The 23,511-nt window shown below is 35.2% G+C and overlaps 1 protein-coding gene across 5 annotated transcripts in view; it reads left to right on the top strand.

Moving 5' to 3' along the window:
• Nucleotides 1–23,511, top strand: part of slc4a4a (solute carrier family 4 member 4a) — a 61,298-nt gene that overhangs the window by 4,139 nt on the left and 33,648 nt on the right. For 4 of the 5 annotated variants that reach the window (XM_058775716.1, XM_058775717.1, XM_058775718.1 and 1 more), the window contains exons 3-5: nucleotides 1,035–1,108; nucleotides 9,950–10,123; nucleotides 22,479–22,614. In XM_058775716.1, the coding sequence (XP_058631699.1) occupies nucleotides 1,035–1,108; nucleotides 9,950–10,123; nucleotides 22,479–22,614 (384 nt within the window). Of the gene's footprint in view, nucleotides 1–1,017; nucleotides 1,109–9,949; nucleotides 10,124–22,478; nucleotides 22,615–23,511 lie in introns of those variants that run through there. The other variant, XM_058775720.1, reaches the window with a different exon arrangement.

The raw sequence follows: 23,511 nt of genomic DNA on the forward strand, positions 1-23,511 counted from the left end.
CATACAGTACGGTCCGTAAATGTAAATGTATAAAAAAATTATGTAAATGTAAAGGTATAGACATTTATGTACTGGTGAAAAAAAAAAAAAAAGAATATTGACACAAATTTCAGCCTAGCTATAAATGTTTGTCATCCTCATTTCAAACATTCTAAATATTGGACACATTTGTCTTAATTCCAGCATTTAAAAAAAAAAAAAATTATAACTACAGTATTTTCTGGCATGTAAGTAATTACAATTTTTTTTTTTTTTTTTATCTGAAACATTGTTTCAGATGTAGTTATATTCCAAAGTGACTTTACCGGGATTTTACATTATTTCTTAATGTAATAATAAACCAGTGCAAAACTTACCTGTGTTTTTTATTTTTCCAGCAATGAAATGTTGACCTGGTGTGACTACAGTCAGGTGCAAACTATTTTTAGGAAAATACAGTAAGCATTGTTTGTTTGTAAAGTTTCCTATATCTGGTCAGATTAGGTTATGTTTCATTATTGATCTAATGCCGCAAGGGCATATAATGCCCCATAATCGCTTGAGTATAATAGACCAGCTGGAGAAATCCGATTGTCATAAATAGTGTTTGAGACCATGCTCAGTGTTTATTCCACCCACATGTAACATGTCGTATTAGCATTAGTATCGCTTATTAGCTGATCTGAAATCTGTGTGTGGCAGCCTGGCTTACACCTCCTGGACATCAGACTCAATTAGCATCTTACTAGGCTGCCCAGCCCGTCCCATCCCCCAGAGACCGGATTACCCTCCCAATGTCTACCTGACCGCTCCTGCGTCCCCTCAAGGGCAGCACTCAGAACAGGATCGTGTCCCATAAGTTACACCGCACATCTACTAATCAGGGCTGGATCCAGAACCAAAGACTCACCCCTTGTTAGCGTTACCTGCTAACCTGGGAACATGGCTAGTACTAGCAGAAACACACTGCAAGTGAATGAGCCTCGCCGCTATGGCTCCACGTTGTCTTTAGAAGAGAAATGTGAGCAGTCTTTTTTCCTCTTTTATTACTACAGGATGGAGGATGAGGCCGTGCTGGACAGAGGGGCCTCGTTACTCAAACACTTATGTGATCAGGAAGAAGTTGAAGGTAAGTAGCTCATTTTTAGTCTAAAGTCAGTTTTTGATTTGGAATGTATTCTATTTAAGTTTGAAGCCTAGGAAATGTTTCTTATTGTGAAGCCATTTGGGTTTTGCTTTGATACAGTGAGATTTGAGTAGTACGTTTAGTATGTTTACTTTAGAGTGATGAAGATGTAGGGCACAAATACCTGGTGACTTAGTGTTTACCTTGCCAGCTTCCTTCCGGTCCAAAGATAGATTTAAATCAGTGTTAGTGTGTGTTGTTTATCAGAATGCCATTTAAGAGCATGTTTATGAAAGTACTTTAAAGGTTTTTTTTAGTGACTTTGTGAATCTAAGTTAGACAGCTATCAGAATAAGTTGTTGAAGCTTCTACAAAACTAAATAAAAAATAAAGCATGACACTCAATAAAATAAGTGAATCAATTATCAAATATATATTTAAGTATTTATTGTGACATAGTAGCTACCTCAGTGTGATCTATTAATGTGAACTAATTTAAGGCTTAATAAAAAGCACAGTGATTAATAGGTCCTCAACAGGTGTCTGAGCAACATACAGCAGATATCTTTAGCTTTTGAATGATTGCAGGGAGGTGAGATGGACCTGTGTTTCATCTTCTTTCTTTTTTTTCTTTCTTTCTTCAATTTGCATAACTTTAAGTGTTCCTTATCCTTTCAGCCCTGATTGAACACAGTTCCTCCTCTTCCCGCTGTCAGAGTGTGGCAGAGGCTGTGTTCACAATGAATAATAGCTTACAGCTCACTGAATACTACACAGTATAAACTCTATACAGCCTGTTATTCTTTAAAACAGGAAGGAAATCAGTATTATGCAATGATAAACCTTTAAAAAAGTAGTATGCTACTGTTGCATGTGTCCAGTTATGATCTTGGGGAAAAAATTGCATATTAATGTAAGTTTGTGCAAAAAAAAATTGGAGAAAGAAACAAAAAACTTTAATTCATCACAGTGGTCAAGGTCAAGTCTCTGTTGTACACTATTAATTTTAAATTGTAGTCAGTCATCGGTGCATACTGAACATTTGCGTAGCATACATACATTGCAGAGATGGTAAGACTAGTATGTCATAATTATTAATTGGGATTGCAGTTACTACTATTTAAATGGAAATTGGAGAGCCATATGTAAATTGAATTTTGGTTTAGCTTTGCTGTTGATGATTTGCCTAATTTAGTAACTTATATGTATAAATGTCCAGTTTACACTTATAATCTTATTTTTTAATGCTTCACAACCATTCAAACGTTTGGTGCTGGTAAGATGTTTTAAGATGATTTTTGAAAGAATTCTCTTATGTTCACAAGGGAGGATCAAAAATACAGAATTGTAAAATATTATTACAATAAACAAACTGTTTTTTGTTGTAGTATATATTAAAATGTAATTTCTTCCTGTGACACAAAGCTGAATTGTCAGCAGCCTTTACTCCAGTCTTCAGTGTCACATGATCCTTCAGAAATCAGATCCACAGGGATCCTAATATGCTGATTTGCTGCTTATATTATTATTATCAATGTTGAAAACAGTTTTTGGTGCTTAATATTCTTGTGGAAACCGTGAAACATTTGTTTCAAGATTCTGTGATGAATAGAAAGTTCAAAAGAACAGCATTTATTTAAAATAGAAATCTTTTGTAACATTATAAATGTCTTTACTGTTAATTTTTATCAGTTTAATGCATCTTTATTGAATGAAAGTATTAATTTCTTTAAAAAAAAAAAAAAAAAATCTTGCTGACCCCACACTTTTGAATGGTAGTACAATGAAAAGAGCATTAGTCTTAGAAATCCAAAAAATAGCATTGGCCTGCCCTCAAAGTAACTATAACAGAGCAACATGTGCCTGCTAGACAAAGAGCCCATATGTGGCAGTTCTTTTAGGTAGAGCTTTATTAGCAGCTATATTAGCATGCACAGTGGTGTGTTGCTATCTTCTGTACTTGTACCCTCCATCTCAACAGCTCTGTTACTGCGGTAACACAAGGTGCTCAGATGTTGAAGCCCATAGTGCCCAGCCAGATTCAGGGAATACGCTTTATCCAGTGACGAATTGCGTGCCACTCCAATTCAGGCCTCTTTCTATGGTCGCATAGAAAAGGGTCCCTCCGAAAGAACAGGAAGCTTGGCACAAAGCTGGCTCGACAATCTGTGGTTCCTCCCTCCCTCTTACCTCTCCCTTTCCTTCTCTTAGTCCTTGCTCTTACTCCCTTTTCCTTGTTTTACTCTCGCCCATCCCAGCATAGGTGGGATCCCTATTCATAAGCGGTTCTTGATGATCTTTCTGCACCATTTGTTTGTTTATTAAAAACAAGCAAAGAAAATGGCAAAATGTCAACGGTTTGCAATAAATTTCTAAGACTGCAAACTAAGTAAGTTTGCAGAAAGGTACTGGATGTGCCCTGGAGCAGACCAATTTGACTGATTTAGACAAACAGGCAGATAATTAAGTCACTTCCTCAACCTACATGATTTATAGTCATGGCCAAAAATATCGGCACCCTTGGTAAATATGATCAAAGAAGGCTGTGAAAATTAATCTGCATTGTTAATCCTTTTGATCTTTTATTTAAAAAAATTCACAAAAATCTAACCTTTCATTGGATAATAAGAATTTAAAATGGGGGGAAATATCATTATGAAATAAATGTTTTTCTCAAATACACGTTGGACACAATTATTGGCACCCCTAGAAATTCGTATGAGTAAAATCTCTCTGAAGTATATTCCCAGTTATATTCACAATTTTGAGCACTCCAGGGTGATTATGAGCACGAAATTATCCAGCCATGGCTTCCTGTTTCACAGAAATATAATTAGGAGGGAAAACAAAGCCCAAATTCCCTTAATCATCCATCACAATGAGAAAAACCAAAGAATATATTTCTGATGTGCAGCAAAAGATAATTGAGCTTCACAAATTAGTGAAGTGGCTTTAAGAAAAGAGCCAGAGCAGTGAAAAGTCTCGGGGTCAGAAAACCTTTAAAAAATTGTCAAACAGCACCTGCATCACCACATGTTGTTTGGGAGGGTTTCAAGAAAAATTCTCCTAGCTCATCCAAAAACAAACTCCAGCATATTCAGTTATCATGATATGGTCAGATGAAACTAAAAAATGAGCTTTTTAGCAGCAAACACTCAAGATGGGTTTGGTGCACACAGGGATAAAAATGACCACATGTGTACAATGAAATATACTGCTGTATTTTTGATGTTGTGGGCCTATATTTCTGCTGGAGGTCCTGGACATCTTGTTTAGACACATGGCATCACTGATTCTATCAAATACCAACAGATAAAAAATCAATAAGTGACTGACTCTGTTAGAAATCTTATCATGGGCCATGTTTGGATCTTCCAACCATACAATAATCCAAACACAATCCTCAAAAACAACACAAAAATGGGTCACTGAGCACAAAACCAAGCTTCTGCTACGGCCATTCTAGTCCTCTGACCTGAACCCTATAGAAAATTAGTGGTGAACTGAAGAGAAGGAGCACCAACATGGAGCTGGGAATCTAAAGGGTCTGGAGTGATTCTGGATGAAGGAATGGTCTCTGATCTCTTGTCAGGTGTTCTCTAACCTCATCAGGCATTATAGGAGAAAATTTAGAGCTAAACTGGCATTTGTCCATTTGTTAAACTGGCAAATGGAGGTTTCAAAAAGTATTGAATAAAAGGGTGCCGTTAATTGTGGCCAGTGTTGGGTGTAATGCGTTACTAAGTACTTTATATATAATACATTACTTATCCATTGAAAAAGTAAAGTAAGGGATTGCTCATTTTTAGGTAATTTAATTACAGTTACTTATAAATTACTTGCGTTACATACAGTAAATAATTTCAACAGTTCTAAAATCAATATTGAAAATCAATATTGAATATTCGTATTGAAAACAAATACGAATATTCTCTGATCATGTAGTCCGTATGAAACTAAAGCTAGGTACAGTCTTTCCCATATCTGAAAGCTTGAAGTGTCTACTTTTAAATTGAACGAATTCAAATTGAAAATGAATATTCTCTGATTATGTAATCCTTATGAAACTAAATTGCGAGGTTCAGTCTTTCCCGTATCTGAGCTCATTATATGCAGTCACCTGCGCGCAAACACCCTCATCTAGATACAAAAAATAGATTTAAAAAAAAAAAAAATCAAGATTCGTCTAAATTTCATCGTTTTTGAAAGAAGTCCTGCTATTAGGAATGAACCTCAGAAGAACAGCGCGATCTGACACGGCTTTATTCAGCAGGGAAGATCATTTATGTAATTTATTCTTACCTTACCTACATTAGTTAACGTGTTATTTTTACATAAACTTTTATGGATTTTACTAGTTGGGCTTTTCTTGCCAAACTGTATTGTTTAACTTTTCTGAAGCTTTTTTGTTATTCTTATATTTTGTTATTCAGAGTATTTCTATTTGTTAACCAAAGAAGGTTAATTTTTTTTTAATAAAAATGTTTAAGTATTACAGTTGTTTTAAAGCTAAAAGGCTAAACTATTCTATGTTTGATTAAATTGAAAGAATAAAGAGTTTAATTTCTATTAAGGTTTATAGGGATTTTAAGATGTAGCCTAATCAGCGATTTTAATAATTAAGTTACTTATTGAGTAACTAAGTTACTTTTCAGACAAAGTAATTAGTAAAGTAATTTAAATACAATATTGATGATGTAATTAGTAATAGTAATTAATTACTTTTTGAAAGTAACTTACCCAACACTGATTGTGGCCAATGTGTATTAGAGAAAAACATTTATTTCATAATGATATTTCCCCCCATTTAAAATTCTTATTATCCAATGAAATGTTAGATTTTTGCGAATTTTTTAAATAAAAGATCAAAAGGATTAACAATGCAGGTTAATTTTCACGGCCAAAAATATCAGCACCCTTGGTAAATATGATAAAAGAAGGCTATGACTGTATATCCATATGTCTTTTTTTTTTTTCAAATCAATTTGTCTAAGTAACATTTAGTATTTAAAGGCTTTTTTGAAACTAAGTTTTTGTTTTGGTCAAAATAAATATAAAGTAATTCATATTATGACAGTGTGACAAATTACATTGTAACAAAGTATGATCTATTGTAGATGTTGAAATGTAAAGTACATATAATGAAGTTATAAGATAAGATAAGATAAAGAGATGAAAAGATGAGATAACGCTCAATGCAAACGAACACATGTCACCTTTGTAAAGAAAATTTGGACAGCATTCAAATGCAGTGATCTTTCGATGGCAGTGAAAGCAAATCATAAGAAAAGAGACAGCAGGGCTGTGAATCCAGTTTAAATACTCTCTGCATAATTTATAAGAATGGATGATGTATCTTATGACTTTGCACAAAATAAATAGATTATTGTGTTACAGTGGATAATCATCTGGTCAGACTCAGAACCTTAGGGGTGGAAGCACATCTTTTAGTTTAAAGTACTGGAGACACACTGTAAAAAATGACCGTGATTTTAACGGTAAAAAACTGTGAAAATGCTACAGTAAAAACCTGTTAAATGGTTAACGATAAGTTCCCCTAATATATACATTGAAAAACTGTAATAGACATTTCAGACAATTTTACGGTGAAATACCGTTTTGGAAGTGAAAAAGAATGCAAAATTTACAAGGAAAACCGTAAATTGACGTTCCCAGAATTTCCTGTGTTGTATTTCAAATTGGATGTTTTTTTCTTTGAAATAACTTTCTTCTTAGTTTTTTTCTTTTCAGTTATGTTTATTAGGGTTGTATTTTACATCTAATGTTGTTAAATTAATGTTTATTGCATATTTCAGTTTAATGAGTCTCACCATGATGGTGTTTAGTGTTTGTGTGAAATGACACTGTGCACCTTCTCTATATGTTATTATTTAAAAGTTGCTTGTGATGGGCGTTGGTTCATCATGTGACTTTCTCATCACCACCTGCATGTTATCAGTGCATTACAAAAGTTCAAAACAGATTTCAGTACTTCAATAGGTTGGTATATTACACTCTCAGAAATAAAGGTACAAAAGCTGTCACTGGGGCGGCACCTTTTCAAAAGGTACACTTTTGTACCGATTAGGTTCAAATATGTACACTTTAAGTACTAATATGTACCTTTAAGGTACCAAAATGGACCCTTTAGATACAAACATGTACCTTTTGTAAAGGTACCGCCCCAGTGACAGCTTTTGTACCTTTATTTCTGAGAGTGTAACATTATATCAGTTAATGAAATTACGGTATTTAACTGTAAATTTAAGTTAAAACCTGTAAACCTGTTGCTACCGTATTTTGTACGGTAGAATTCCGGCAACCACAGCTGCCGTTTTTTTACCGTAAATTTTACAGAATTTTATTTACAGTGCAGTTTTAAAAGATTTTAGCAGGGTTAATGTAAGATTGTCTCTGTTTGAGAAGAAACACATTAATACAATCATAAAAACAGGAGTACGGTCCAGTATATTATCAATATAATAATATGAAACATGTAGATCAACTTTTTTTGAAGAAATCTCCACACACAAAAAAATACAGCCCTTGGTTTTCAACCCAGTACATCCTGAATCTGTTTTGCATAAAATGTTAATTTGCAGGCAACATATTGGAAAGTAAGTAATTTTAGACCAAATAGAAATTAGAATAGACCAAATTGACATAGAAAATAAAGACAATACAAAAGCAATAAAGAATGTTCTTGCATGAACTAATTTGGCTTATCTATAGTCATCTGGACTATCTTTCCATTTAAGACATGTTGCTACCGCTTCTAATGGCTTCATCTGTCGACTAATGGTGGGGATTGTCCTGCGTTTAACCTTGTCACACTTAGTTATGTTGTGAGGCTCATGAATCACTGTGGTGGTCTGTTGTCTCTCTGATGGTGTGAGTCATTATCACTATGTGACCTGTGGCACCACAGCTGGGGTCAAGATGTAAAGATGGTGTTGTAAGTGAAAAACAAGATGCACCTGAATAAATCCTAATACAATTTATTTGTTTGTTTTGCTGTATTCTTTTCTTTGACTTTTAACTGGTGTATAAAACCTTCATTTGAGATGCGCTCTGTAACCCTATCACTGCTTTTCATGAAAGTCTTATTAATTATTAAATTCAGTACATCAAATGAGAATAACTTATTGGCTCCATAATAAATTGCTTTACTTAAAGGCAGGTGTTGGTTGAACACTGACTCTTAACTTTAGGCTTAACTGTATAAGCATAGCACACTGCTAATGTAAATTGATTATTTGACAATTTATGCCATGTTAGAAATTTTTGATTATTGCCTGGTTAATTAAACATCTCAGCTGTAGCATTAGCCTGGGGAAGCTTAGAATTCTCACAATGAAATATGAAGTTCCAAAAAAGTTACACAGTAACACAATGTTGGGATGTAGCTTTAACAGATGGACATCTTGTGACTGAGGGAGAGACATGGACAGTGTCTGTATGATATGGATCTAAACACTGGACGTTCCGCACTACCTGCTAGCACTCTCAGCCAAAATATTTAGTTTGACAGTCTGCTGCAAACCCCTCCAGTAGAATTCACCATTTCCTGCATAAATTGCATTGAGGAAGTCACACAGTTTATTTATGTCTTTATTCAGGTTACATCATGTGTTGTAACCAATAGGCCACAAGCAAACAGTCGACATCCAGCTCCTGACCTTAGTGGCACTACACATTATTTATCTTACAGATGTTGAACTGTGTTTGCTGCAGGATGGTCACGTGGCTTGTGTTATCTTGACAGTTGGGAGCCGTTTATCTCATGACAACAAAAATGTTAGGACTGACATTATTGTATTTACTTGGCTTGGATTGAGTCGGTTAGTTCTGTATGTTTATCTACGTCATCAAGAGCCTTTTAGATATACTGAGGGGAATTCACTCAGAATGAGTTGTAGCCACTGGTAGTGTTGTTATTGCACATGCTGCCTGTGATTGTGTTCGCTCCTGATTCGTTAAAGGAATAATGCAAATTCTACATCATTCCACCATCCTGTCACCTGATTTGTTTCTAAAATTTTAAATGCCAAAAGTGCATTATATAGGATAGGCCTATATCCCAAGTTCCAACACTGCTCTTCATTGTTTAATTATTATTTGATAAATAACAATTGAAAACTAAAATATCAAATGTAAAGACTTTTTAAAAATAAATTAATAATTAATAAATAGATTTAAATTATTTATTTTGACACACTGATTTTTTTTCTTGTTGACCGTTAGTCAAAAATAGTCAGTAAAGACATTTCTAATGTTACAGAAGATTTCTATTTCAAAAAATGTTTCTCTAAAAAGTTTCTCTTTTCTCCTAAACTTTCTTTTCATCAAACTATCCTGGGAAAAGTATCATGGTTTCCACAAAGATACTGAGCAACACAACTTTTTCAACACTGATAGTAATAGGAAATGTTTGTTGAGCACCAAATTAGCATATCAGAATGATTTCTAAAGGATCATAATTAAAATAATAAAATAAATAAAATAATATTTTAAAATGAAAAGCAGTTATTTTCAATCTATAATAATAGTTCACAATATTACTGTTTTTACTGTAGTTTCAAATGAATGCATACGAAATGTCTTTCAAAAATCTTAAAATATATTACCAACCCCAATCTTATGAATAGAGTATATTCTTTGAAAATAATTATTGTCAGGAAAACAAATCTTGTTATATTGCTATTTAAATATTAATACTGAAAAACTAGACAAGAATTTTGATAATTTTTTTTTAAGCTCAAGTTTTTTTTGTGTTACTTATGCTTTGTGTGGTGTCATGTGAACTTAATAGCCTGAGCTGTCTTCTCAATTTTACCTTCTCAGGTCACCACACCATATACATCGGTGTGCATGTGCCTAAGAGCTACCGGCGACGGAGACGTCATCGTCGACGCACCAGTCACAAGGACAAAAAGGAGAAAGTGACTGAGAACGCTTTGGACAGGTCGGATGCAGAGAACAATGAGGAGGCCAGCAACAGCATCCTCAAACCACTCAGTAAGCGCTTGCCAAAGAGCCGTCAGTTCACGTTAATGCTGAGGGCTCCTTCATAGAGCCAGTCACAAATACACACACACTCACACACACATGCACACACAGCTACAAGCCAAGGCTGCTGCTGACTCTACTTAGTCAGAACAGATATCCAGAGCTGCCTAGCCAGTGGATGAGTGTGTTTGGACAGACAGGGACTAAGGCCCCTGCGTATAAGTAATAACCATCCAAATGGGTCACGATTGCCTGACGTGAGCCGCTGGAGGAGGGAAGTATGTGTGTCTCTGAGATTTCTAATGGTGAAGGATTATTCGCCCAAGGGAGGATCACTTAGGAGGCGTTTCTGTTGATTTGGATGCCAGGACTTTGAATGCTCTCTAATGATGTGATAGCTGAAAGGGAGAATGAGGAGGAAGAGAGGAGGTGAAAGGGATCGCATAAGCGAGGGAGAGGCAGACACGGAGAAAGAACATGATGATTCCAAGGTCATGTGAGGAAAATGTTGCCCTACAATCGTACAGTGGTCATGTAGACTTATTTTCAGAAGTCAAAGTCCAAAAATTGTGGGTTTAAATGAATTATTTACCAAACAAATCATGATATTGCTGTTATTTTTTATTTAAAACTATCTTTACACACAATTTTTCCATACTAACACTGTGTCCTAACTACACGTGACGCGACAAGCAATTTGGCTGTCCACACCAAACGAGACGCGACAGAATCAAATATCACAGCCAATCAGAAGCGTGTGGGCGGGCTCTCTCTGGAAGCGCACTGCACTCGCAACGAAATTAGTGATACCATCTTTGTTATGGAATACACTTGTTGGTTCAAATTGAGTTCGCATCGTTTTCGCATCTTTTTTAAAATTGATTTTCAAGATCTGTTGTTGCTTTCAGTATGGCTATAAGGTCACACAAAATGATATTTAAGCTCATATTAGACACGTTTAACTTTGAATAAAGTATATAATCACTTGAGATTATCTACTGTAATATAGTTTGTATGTTGTTGTTCCAGCTGTGACATCGTGGAAATAGAAACCGCTTCGGACAAAAACTCAGATTAATAAATGTAGTACATATGATTTATACGCTATATTTTAAGTTCACCTCCGCCTATAGTGTACAGGTTTGATGTCATGATTTCTGCTTACAAGACACTTGAGAACTAAAGACGTTTGGTGGCGTGTTAGATTTGTGAGACACTTTGTTTCAGTTTTTTCCTGTGTGTCACTGCAGAAATAACAGCATGGGGGTTTGGAACGACATGCGGGTGAGTTAATAATGACACAGTTTTGGCTGATTTATTCTTATAAATTCTTAAATCTGCTGAGGTTTTAGTACAGTTTTCTGCGCTGACTCTGCACAAACCCGGTTATTGACCTTTAACTTATTCAGCTCCTAATGGAAACTCAAATGCAGCCAAGCAGAATACAGAACTTGACAGTGATGTGGACCCAAAGCTCAGCTGACCTACCATCTCTGGGATTTCAGTTCATTCTCTGAATGTCCTTCATCAAAAAACATGTTTTACAATAGACTTTACAGTAAGGTCCCATTAGCTAACATTAGCTAACATTAGTTAATTCATTAACTTACATTAATTAAAAAAAATACATCTGTTCATTGTTAGTTCATGTTAGCTCAGCATTAAATAACAACCTGTCCGAGGACAGGCTCTTAAATAATATTATCAGATGCAAATTTTTATTTTAATAATGTATTACTTGATAAATGTGACCCTGGACCACAAAACCAGTCTTAAGTTGCTGGGGTATATTTGTAGCAATAGCCAAAAAACATTGTATGGGTCAAAATTATCGATTTTTCTTTTATGCCAAAAATCATTAGGATATTAGATCATGTTCCATGAAGATATTTTGTAAATTTCTTACCGTAAATGTATCAAGACTTAATTTTTGATTAGTAATATGCATAGCTAAGAACTTCATTTGGACAACTTTAAAGATGTTTTTCTCAATATTGAGATTTTTTTGCACCCTCAGATTCCAGATTTTCAAATAGTTGTATCCCAGCCAAATATTGTCCGATCCTAACAAACCATACATCAATGGAAAGATTATTTATTCAGCTTTCAGATGTTGTCTAAATCTCAATTTCGAAAAATTTACGTTTACAACTGGTTTTGTCGTCCAGGGTCACAAATGTTAAAATTAACATTAATAAATGCTTTAAAAGTATTTTTCATTGTTAGTTTGTATTATATATAATGTAATTGACTTGTCAAATGTAACCTTATCTTTAAATGTTACCGTATTATTAGGACCACATTAACGCACTAACAATTTTAAAATAATTTGTTCTATGAATCAACATTATCCTTAAAGGTGAGATTTGTCTTTTTTTATTTTTTTTATTTTTTTTAATTTAAATACTTTCTCCTATCGTAGTTTAAGCACACAACTATAAGTAAGCCATTTGTAGATTTGTAGACTGTTCTGGCTCAATTAATGGTGTGAGATTAGGGCGGGATTTCCTTTTTTTTTTTTTTTTGGCATTTATGCAGAGGAGGTTTAAAACTGAGAGTGAGCTTTCATACATTTCATTACACACATAATCTGACCATTTTTGAATGTGTATATTACTTATATGTTTTGCACATGGCAAAATTCTCCACATATACTGTGTCAGTGTCTGCTTTTCCCATGCAAGGGATTTTCTGATGGAAATTGATATAGTAATGCAGAAGATTAGGGCAGGCACACATGTAACAATGTCCTGGCTCCTTGCCTTTCGACCCTGAGCAGCGTGAGTGCTGACCTTTTGTCTGTAGATGGATTACTTCCTGATTGTTATCCCTTATCCGGATGCATGTTTGTTAGTATCAATCTTCCTCTTTATAGGCTGCAACGAATAACACAGTAAATCTCCTTTAAATGTGAACAGTATGAGGTAAAAAATAAATTTCCAGCAGGAAATGTTCTAAATGTGCTCATATCCCTGCTTCTTAAAGGAATAGTTCACCACATAACGAAAATGTGGGGATTATTTTTATTATTTGTCATTCCTAACTTCTATGATTTTTTCTGCGCAATACAAAAGGCACATTTTTGAATTTTCTATTTAGTATAATAAAAGTAAATGAACACTTGGGCTGTCAATCTCCAAAATGACAAAAAAGCAACGCAAAACTTGTCCATATGACTTGAGTTTATGAGAGAAATAGCAACATGTGATTTCTTTGAAATCACATCTTCTCAGTGAATTGCCGATTTACAAAACTGGTCACGATGAGTTGTTTGTGATTCGGACCGGTTTTTGAGTTTGACTCGCTGACTCAATGATCTGGTTAACGGCTCACTGGAGGGGAAGATTATCTGTCAATAAAAATGACATTTCAAGTCGTTCATCTTGCAAAGCTTTCGTATAACTTGAAAGGTAGCTGACCAGTCATATGGACCTCTTTTGTGGTCATTTTTGAAGATGGAAAGCTCCAGGCCTCCATTTATTGTAATCGCATGTAAAAGTCATACAGATTTAAGATTACATAAGAATGAGTAATGCTATAATTTTCTGTCCCTTTAAACTGGCCTTGTTTTTAGGGGAATTCTGCTAATTCCACTTCAGTGCTCTTGAGCTGCCCGTCACCCTCTAGTATATTAACTGCTGAAGAAACCTCCTTGTCTTATTCCTTTCTGCCTCCATCAGAAACATGCCTTTGTGCCTCCTATTCAGTGCTGTGGTTCATTTTCATGTATCCAAATATAGGTGGGAAACTCTCCTCTATAAGATCATTGTTACTGATCTGATGTGAGCTTTACAGTTAGAGGCAACTGGTTGTTGTTTTCAGGGTTTTTGTTCAAACCCTTTCTCTTTTTTTTTTCATCTGTTGGATAGAAGAATAGTTTTTCTCACATGATGTGGAGATTCCTTTCCATTTGCCTTCCAGTGCAGTCAATTTTAGAAGTCACAACACATTAGAGATCCAATCTGTTGTGACTTCTAAAATCATTTTTTAGTTTTTAGAATTGGTGTTATGTCCCTTCTCTCTATGGTTCCTGCAAAAGTTTAAATTTCATCAGTGGGAGCCAGTCAGACCCTCTGCTGAGTAGGACGTCCCACAGGAGATCTCTTAAACCCAGAAGCAGGAGGGCCGATGCACTGTAATCCTCTCAACTACAGTTATTCTCTCCCTCCACTGCAGGTTATAATTAGTTAATCTAACCTTCTTCCTAAGTCCAACCCCCATATGTGATGACCAGCTATAATAAGTCTATATTTTCTTGACTAGTTCAATAATATCGAAGGTGAACAAAATGATGGTCTCCATTCCTTTACAATGGTGAAATTGGATTATCCAGGTCTGCACGTGGATGTTGAAACCTTGTTTAGTTGATTGTTATTTTGGCAGGATTATCACATCCTAGTGTGTATATGTTTGTCAGCTTTTTTATGAGTATATTGGGTATCATTTGAACATGTATTGAAGTGTAGAGCGTCTGGACATGCTGCTTCCTCAGACTGTGCTTTGGGGGATGTTTGGGATTAAAGGTGCTTAAAGCTGACCACATGTCCACCCACACACTATTCCCAATGACCAGGAAGTGACCAGATCATGCTAGGATATGTGTGAATACAAATAGACCAACACTGTGCATCATCAGTACTTTGTTGAACAGTTTTGACAAGTGCAGCCAGTGAAGTAAGCCTGAAAAAAAAGTAGATGTGACTTATGTTTCACTGAAGGTCTTGCTTCTCTTTTTTTAAAGGGTTACTCCACCCCAAAATAAAAAAATTTATTTTCCAAACCCGTATAAGCTTTGTTTGTCTTCGGAAGACAATTTAAGATATTTTGGATGAAAACCGGGAGGCTTGTGACTGTCCCAGAAAAGTATACATTGCATAATAAAAAAGGACACCTTTTTCATAAAAATGTTATGGATTTGATTGATTTTGTCAATCACTAGAAGATGCAATTCCTTACATGTACACTACAAATTTAGGGTCAATAATCATTTTTGAGAGAAAGAAATGCTAAAAAGATGTCTATTTCACATAAATGATGTTCTTTTAAAGTTGCTATTATCAAAGAAACCTAAAAAAGTGTCACTGTTTCTACAAAAATATGAAGCAGCAACAAAAATATTTCTTGAGCACCAAATCAGCATATTACAATGATTTCTGAAGGATCAAGTGAGACTGAAGCCTGGAGGAATGGCTGCTGAAAATTCAGCTTTGCCATCTCAGGACTAAATAACATTTTTGGTAACACTTTAGAATACTGTTCCATCATTAATGAATAACTACACAAGAACACATGAGTAATGCAATATTAGCACTCTAGTAACTACTAGTAACTAACAAGCAACTCTGATTAATGAATTAGTAAGTAATAGTGCTTAGTCGAATGTGGTAGTTCACTATTAGCTAATCAGTAACTATTATTTTTTCCATACCTCCCCAAGAACTACTAAGAACTACTGTATACAGGTTGATAATTAATATGAATAATACATAATGTATAATTCATTCTAAAGTAAAGGTCATGGTAACCCACTAGTAATGACTCAAGTATTACCAAATTCTTCAGAAGGAATTACTAATTATTTGGATCAGTATTCTAAAGTGAAGATCATGATAACTCCCTAGTAATGACTGAAATCATTGTAAGCTTTTGAGGTTTTTGTAAAGTATTGAATAGTAATTATTCAGGTGTTACTACATCCTTCTAAAGGAATTAGTAATTTTTTGGATCAGTATTCTAAAGTGAAGATCATGATAACTCCCTAGTAATTACTGAAGTCATTGTAAACTTGATTTTGTAAGGTTCTGGTTAATAATTCATTTTGCTAGATTTGGTAACACTTAAATCATTACTAGTGGGTTACCGTGATCTTCACTTTAGAATACTGATCCAAATAATTAGTAGTTTCTTCAGAAGGATGTAGTAACACTTGAGTCATTACTATCCAAAACCTTACATATATCTCAAAAGCTCACAATGACATCAGTCAATATTAGGAAGTTATGATGATTTTCACTTTAGAATACTGATCCAAGTAATTAGTAGTTCCTTTAGAAGGATTTGGTAATTCTTGAGTCATTACTAGTGGGTTACCATGATCTTCATTTTAGAATTAATTATTCATTATACAGGTTCATAATTAATGTGAATTATGCATAAAGTAGTTCTTAGGAGTTCTCAGGATATATGAAAAAAAAAATAGTAGTTATTGGTTAGCTAATAGTGAACTACCAGTTTCAACTTAGCGCTATTACTTAATAAATCGTTAATCAGAGTTTCTTGTTAGTTAATAGTAGTTACTACACTGTTAATAGTGCATTAGCCATTTGTTCCTGTGTAGATATTCATTAACGACAGAACAGTATTCTAAAGTGTTACCACATTTTTCAAAATGTAGAATTAGTTTTAAATTGTAATAATATTTTACAATATTACCTTTTTATTTTTGTCACATAAATGCAGGCTTGGTAAACATAAGATAATCTTTTAAAAACAATTGAATGGTAGTGTAATTTAAAAAATATGGGCAGTTATTTGGCATCGTATCTGTTGCTATAGTGTAAATTTTAGCACGTGTAAAAATGGGAACATGTTGACCAATCAGCATCCAGCATTTGTTTGATAAAATGAATTATTTACTTTTAAAACAAGGAAAGAATCACGGGGCGTGTTTTAGTGCTCTAGTGACTGACTTCTCAATTCTTTATTAGTCTCTCAGGGCTACCATTATGGAATCTCTCTCAAAACATCAGTTGTTAGTCAGACCCAAATGAATTCTTGGCCCTTTGTTGACTCTGCTCTAATCCTGACATCTGAGGAGGATCAAGACTTGAAATTAATTTTCAGATATCAAAAGAGTGATTTCACCAAATTTGAATTGTATCTATGGAAATCAACACAAATAGTTTTGTGAATTTTAAGTGTTTTTTTTGTGCTGAAATATTGAGGCAGACATTAAAAAAATATATGGTAAATTTCTCCATAGGTGTGTGGAGTGACAGGCACGTACGGGAGTCACAGAGTGTTAAGTGGCCCAATCTAATCACTTCCTAATGAAAAAGGGAGAATAGACATAAGAGTCCTGGTGATACTGCTTATCTGACTGGGACTCAGGCACTGACAGCTGCATAATCACATACTTAATGACAAAATGTTTCATTTAACATAACCTGCGCTAGAAAATGAAACTGATAAGGGTAATAAAAATTAAATCTGAAGAGGATGATGAAAACTCAGGCAGATAATTTGTCATTTGTGCTTTTAATAAGCTTCCGTTTGTCCACAAGAGCTATTCTAAGAATCATTAGGATGTGGACGTTTTCCATGAAGTGGGAAAGTCGGTGTGATAACAGTGGTAGTTGTACTCTGGTGGAGTTGGGTATCAGTTACTGTCAGGAAGTCAGTAGGAGATGGCAGGGGAGGCAGTCAAGTGAAAGAACAATAGTTGTTCTGAATAAAACTCTTTTGTGCCTCAAACAAAAGACAAGAGCCACTCATCACAGGCATGTGACGCCTCAAATGTGTTTAATCACTGTTGCGCTCCTCACTGCTGGACAGATGTGAAACACATAGCACTGGTGGCCTACATTTGACTTTGTTTTCACAGGCTAATGGCCTGAGGAAACATCACACTTGACACATCAAATTGGTCTTAAATCTACTCCAAATTAAATATTTATTGAATGTACAGTAAAGCAAAGCGTTGAAATTATTATAAGAGTTTGTAGTATTAATTAACTTGATAATGGGTAAGAACTTTGATTATAGACCCTATTGCAGATACACCATGTACACAATAATGTCCAAAATAATTTAGCATTAGATGTATAGATTCATAAAATGATTATTTAAACTATAATAAACTATATTAATATTTTTATTTCCAGTTTCTGTTTTACCAAGTGCTTTCTTCTATCAGATATCTTTTTAACCTTGATTTTTTAAAATATTTTTGAAAACCTTGACCCTACTCTTTAGACAACAAGTGAGTGTGCATCCCAGTCGGAAGTTGACTTGAAATCCTCTTTGTGTCTTGATATGTGGTGTGTTTCTGCCAAGCATGTGTTGCTAGGAGTAAATACAAAAGACAGCCTTTGTAATAGACACTCTTATTGTGCCTTTTTGTGCAAGTAAACTAGTGAGGTGTACATCTGCTCCTCTGAGGTTTACAATTGAAATGTTAAATATTTGATAGATAATCATCAACATGTTGTATGCAATTATTTACATTCAGTGCACTCATTAGTGCAAAAACTGTGAACAGGCAAAAAGATCTGTTGCCTGTTTTAATAGCGTAGCAATTTATGTAGCACAGTTCATACAGAGGTCAAACCAAACAACATTCTGTTGGACAATGCATCAAATTTGTGTGGCCAACTTGAACCTGTTGTGAAATATGTGTGGGGTAATCGTTCACCCTCCTGTGAAATTCTAAAAAGACTTAATTTCGCCTGTGAAAACAGAACCACAGTCCGAATTGTTTATAGCTAAATTGTGGGTTGTTGGTCACTTTTGGGAACTCATAGACTTACATTGTACTATGCAGGACGACTGACTGTATACTTAAAGAAATGCGAGCCCTTTATTTGGTCATTTTTATTTCAATTAATTATGCAACCATTTATTTTTACATTCAGTTTAATTCTTTATTAGCTTTTCATCAACTCATGAAACCCATTTAGAAAACCCTGTACTGCTGCTGGCTTTCATTCTGGCCTCTTCATTTTCGCCATCAGCAAAAGATAAAGAGAGCAAGACTTCTGATGTAAATATTGTGCATTCAGAAAGATTCTTTTTGAACTGCCAAGCCTACCAGTTAATTTAGGTCTTCAAGCATACAGGACTTGTAATGCTGAAGGCCATTCATTCTACTACAGACAGACGTGGGAAGCTTGTATTGCCTCAACACCACAATTCACAAACCCATGAGCAGTGGGAATTATTGTTTTTCTGGTCTGTGCATGGCGCAAGAATGTCATTGAATACTTGCTCTCAGATGCAGTGAGAAGAATGTGGTTTGGGATACCACTGTTTGCGTGTGGGATGTTGCACAGTGTTGCTAGTGAGACTGGGACTCTCCAGCATGAAGTGGCAGCTCAGCTAAGTCCCTTTTTGGGCGCTGGGCATACTTCCCCCCTCGCTTTTCCCATAAGTCCCTGGTGCATGGACAAAGTCCCCTTTGTGTGGGTCGTAGCTCTTGGCGAGAGAGCCCACAGCTTTGAAAGTTGTTTGAACGATGCGATTTTCATTTCTATCTGTCCTATGCACTCTCTCCCGTATTGAACTCACCCTCTTTCTCTCCCACCCTCACTTGTTCCTTCTGTCCCGGCCCTGCTTAGCAACAGCATGAAGCGAGTGCCCACTGAGGCTTAGTTCTTGGTATCCGCAGCAGAGTTGTCTGTATGCATCGCAGGGTCACTTTGTGTGTGGACTTTGTAGAACAGAGTTGGGACAACGAACTGGCCCAAACGAGTTAAAACAGTACAGCCTAGGCACTTCCTGGTAATTCCTGGTCTGATTATTTCTTAAAAATAATCAACTAATGTATACTTTGAACTTTGAGATGTAATTTTGCAACTATTACTTGAATAATCATTTAACACAGACAATGGACATCATGTATTAAAATTCTTCAGTCTTGATATATCAGTATATTTTGTACACTGCCATTCAAAAGTTCAGTGCGGTCCGTAAGATTTTAATAATTTTTTGCAAGAAGTCTCTTTTGCTCACCAAGGCTACATTAATTTGATCAAAAATAAAAAATAAAAAAACATTTTAAATTGTAATAATATTTTATAATATTACTGTTTTTACAGTTTTCTATTTTAATATATTTTAAAATAATTAATAATATAATTGTAATTTACTCCTGTGTTGGCAAAGTGGAATTTTTAGCAGCCATTACCCCAATATTCAGAAATCATTCTAATATACTGATTTGGTGCTCAAACAGCTATTATTGTTATCAGTGTTGAAATAAAGTTGTGCTGCTAAATATTTTTGTGGAAATTTTGATGTTTTTCAGGTTTATTTTATGGATATAAAGTTAAAAAAAACAGCATTTATTTAAAATAGAAATCTTTTTTAACATTATAAATGTTTTTACTGTCACTTTTGATGAATTTAAAGGGATAGTTCACTCAAAAATGAAAAACTCACCCTGTTGTTCCAAACCTGTGTGAGTTTCTTTCTTCTGCTGAACAGAATAGAAGATATTTTGAAGAATGTGGTTAACCAAACAGTTGCTGGTCCCCATTTATTTCCATAGTATGGAAAAAATACTGTGGAAGTCAATGGGGACCAACAACTGTTTGCTTGAGTATTCACCTTATTGGGTGAGGAAATGATGACTGAATTTTCATTTTTGGGTAAACAATCCATTTTCCTTGTTGAATAAAAGTATTCAGTTCTTAAAAAAAAATCTTACTGACCCCAAACAAAGTTATTAACATAAATACAAGAATGCGCATTACATCTTGTGTATTAAATTCTTGTCTTTTTTTTTTTTTTTGAGTTCTTAGAATTCATCAGTTAAGTTAAGAGGAACTCTTGGCAGACTATCAAGGCAAAATCTCTGTATATTATTTTCTAGGTTTTTATAGTCTCAGTTACAATGTTTTGAATTGCAAACATAATAGTGTGCAATATGGTGTCGTAGATGATGATGATATTATGTAAATGTTGGAATTACTGATGTTTTACAGCTAGTAGAGTTTAAATTTCTGCTCATTCTGTTATCACTTTTCCAGGTGCTGATAACATCTTTAACCTGCCTTTTACCATATCAGCAGCGGTAGTAAAAGTTGAGGAAAATACTGGCTTTGGAAAGCTAGTGTTATGTGCAGCCCTTTCATCCAATCAGATACTGTAGTTTAATTATCTTCTCAAGAAACACAAGTGCTTTATGGATAGTAATTCATTCTGGAGGTTTCGTCAGAAATCAGACCGATTCAGTGCAGAGCTGTACAATTAGATTACAGATTTACTCAAACAGCATTGTATCCATGATGTTAATGCTGATGTTATCAACATTAGAAAATGTCAACCCAAGCCAGTGACGTAAGCAATGGAAGTTGACTCCGAGGACAGTCTGTCTGTATTTTTATTACAGTATATGAAATGTCAATGCGACAGTTCAATCACACCGAGTGCTTCATAGAGTACATAACTTTACTGAACATTTACTGAATAATAGTGAAAGGTAGTGAAAAATAGTCACCATGATGTTTCACCTTAAAAATTCTTTGAAAAATTCAAAAATGTTCCAATCTGTTCTCTTTTGGTTGATTAAATTATGCAAATTATATACATTTCAGTGTTTATTAGCCTATAGTGAGCATTTTTTCCATTGCAATTTTCCATTTTGCTCCATTTTATATATAAAAGTATGTACTTATAAAATGAGTGATGTTAAAATGCACTTCATATGGTAACATCTACTGTAGATTTATGCATAGTGTTTTAAATGTTTTTATTCAATATTTTTAGTAAAATGACTGAATCAACTTGAATTCATTATACACAAATAAAAGTACATTTTAGGTTTAAGTGAGTTAGAAATAACTCATTTGATATAAAAATATCATTTGAATTTTTCCAGGGAATTTCACTGCCAGAATTTGCCAGTTTTGATGATGAACCTTTAATTTGGGAGTTAAGTTAATAAGAGGGGCTTTATTTATTAAACATTACAGTTTACTTTGTTCCACAAGAACTAATAAATATTCAAATTAGAAAACAAGCGAGAAGGAAAGCGAGGCCCTCTTGTGAAGAATGAACAGTTTGTGAAACATTTCCTAATTGTTAATGAGGGCCTCAAGGCAGGGTGCCAAAGTCGGAGGGCCAATGGCGAGGGGGTACAGCCGGAGCAGCCGATGGGCGGGCTGTTGCTCTGGGGTGACAAGTGGGGACCCCCTTTTTAACTACCTAGGTGTCACTGTGTTAGAGTGGGGTGTACAGGATAGCAGACAAACACGAAGGGCTCTAATGACGGTCTGAGTACAGCTGGCTGCGTGGGGTCTCGTGTCTTTGACCTCCCTCCCTCTCTCAGCCATCCTCACCAGCTTTGATCGTGTTCTGGGGAACAGAACTGTTTTTTAACTGGGTTTTAGGATGGATGCATCAGATAGCAACCTGGAGAACGCAACCGAGAACAATAATGTGGAGAAGAGTGAGGCTGGAGAGGAGGAGAAGATGGAGTCTGACTCCAAGCAGGATGTGGACCCAGATTCAGACCTGTCTGTGGCCAAGATTCCTCCTCCGCCAGAGCTGGAGATCAGGCCTAATGGCATAAGTGATGATGGCAAGCCGGAAATATGCAGGACTGTACCTTCTCCTCTGACCCGCAGTATTTTTCCTGTTGCAGTCTCACCTGCTGCTGAGCGCATTCGATTCATTCTGGGAGAGGACGATGACAGTCCAGCACCCCCCCAGCTCTTCACAGAGCTGGACGAGCTACTGTCTGTTGATGGCCAGGAGATGGAGTGGAAGGAAACTGCCAGGTAAGAGCGCCGTGACTTGGTTGGAACTTTAAATGAGGCTCAAAAACAGACCAGAACTATTAGAGCCTGTATTATTAGGAGGAACTAGGTTTTGAAAAAAAAAAGAGCTTGATAACTTGTGTCTAATAGTATTATTTTATCTCCGGTTTTGCTCAAATTATGTTTTTTTTTTTTTTTTTTTGACGGTGTCGTTTTAAAAATTTTCTTTTCTACTTTATATTCATCAAAGAAAAAAACTGTAAAAAATAAAATGTATCTCAGCAAATCAGCATATTAGAATGATTTCAGAAGGATCATGTGAAACTGAAGACTGGAGTAATGACTGCTAAAAAATTCAGCTTTGCCATTACAGGAATAAATTACATTTTAAAAGACATTAAATAGAAAGCAGTTATATTAAAGTTAATTCCTCCAAACTGTTCTGTTTTCAATAAAGACCGTTTTAATTACTCTTTCAGACTTGTTACACAGGCACCATACAATTCATCAAAAGAAGATTCAAGTGTACTGGCTCTTTGCCAATGACAGCTTGGTGCCAGTATACGAAGACATTTTAAACACAGTGTTTAAATGGATGAATCCAACCCGATTAATCTTTAGGGAAAGGTGTGAAGAAAGTTGGAAATGCGCATATGTTTCCAGTTGACTCGCTTATCCATTAAAAGCACATCTGATCATTTAACAGTAACTGTTGCTTTAAATCCCTATGATTGTGAGTTCATTTGAGCTTGGTCTCTGATAAAAGACGAGTCTTGCATGCAGCACACATCAATTATGGAGCTGTGCTACTCTTGAAAGGATTTGACCATGCAATGAGAGGGGCAGTTTCATGTTAAGTTGAGTGGCACTCCAGGTGGTCCCCAATCAGCGGCCATTATCACATGCCACAGCGGGCAT

The sequence above is a fragment of the Onychostoma macrolepis genome, chromosome 05 (assembly GCF_012432095.1).
Source record: "Onychostoma macrolepis isolate SWU-2019 chromosome 05, ASM1243209v1, whole genome shotgun sequence".
Taxonomy (NCBI): Eukaryota; Metazoa; Chordata; class Actinopteri; order Cypriniformes; family Cyprinidae; genus Onychostoma; species Onychostoma macrolepis.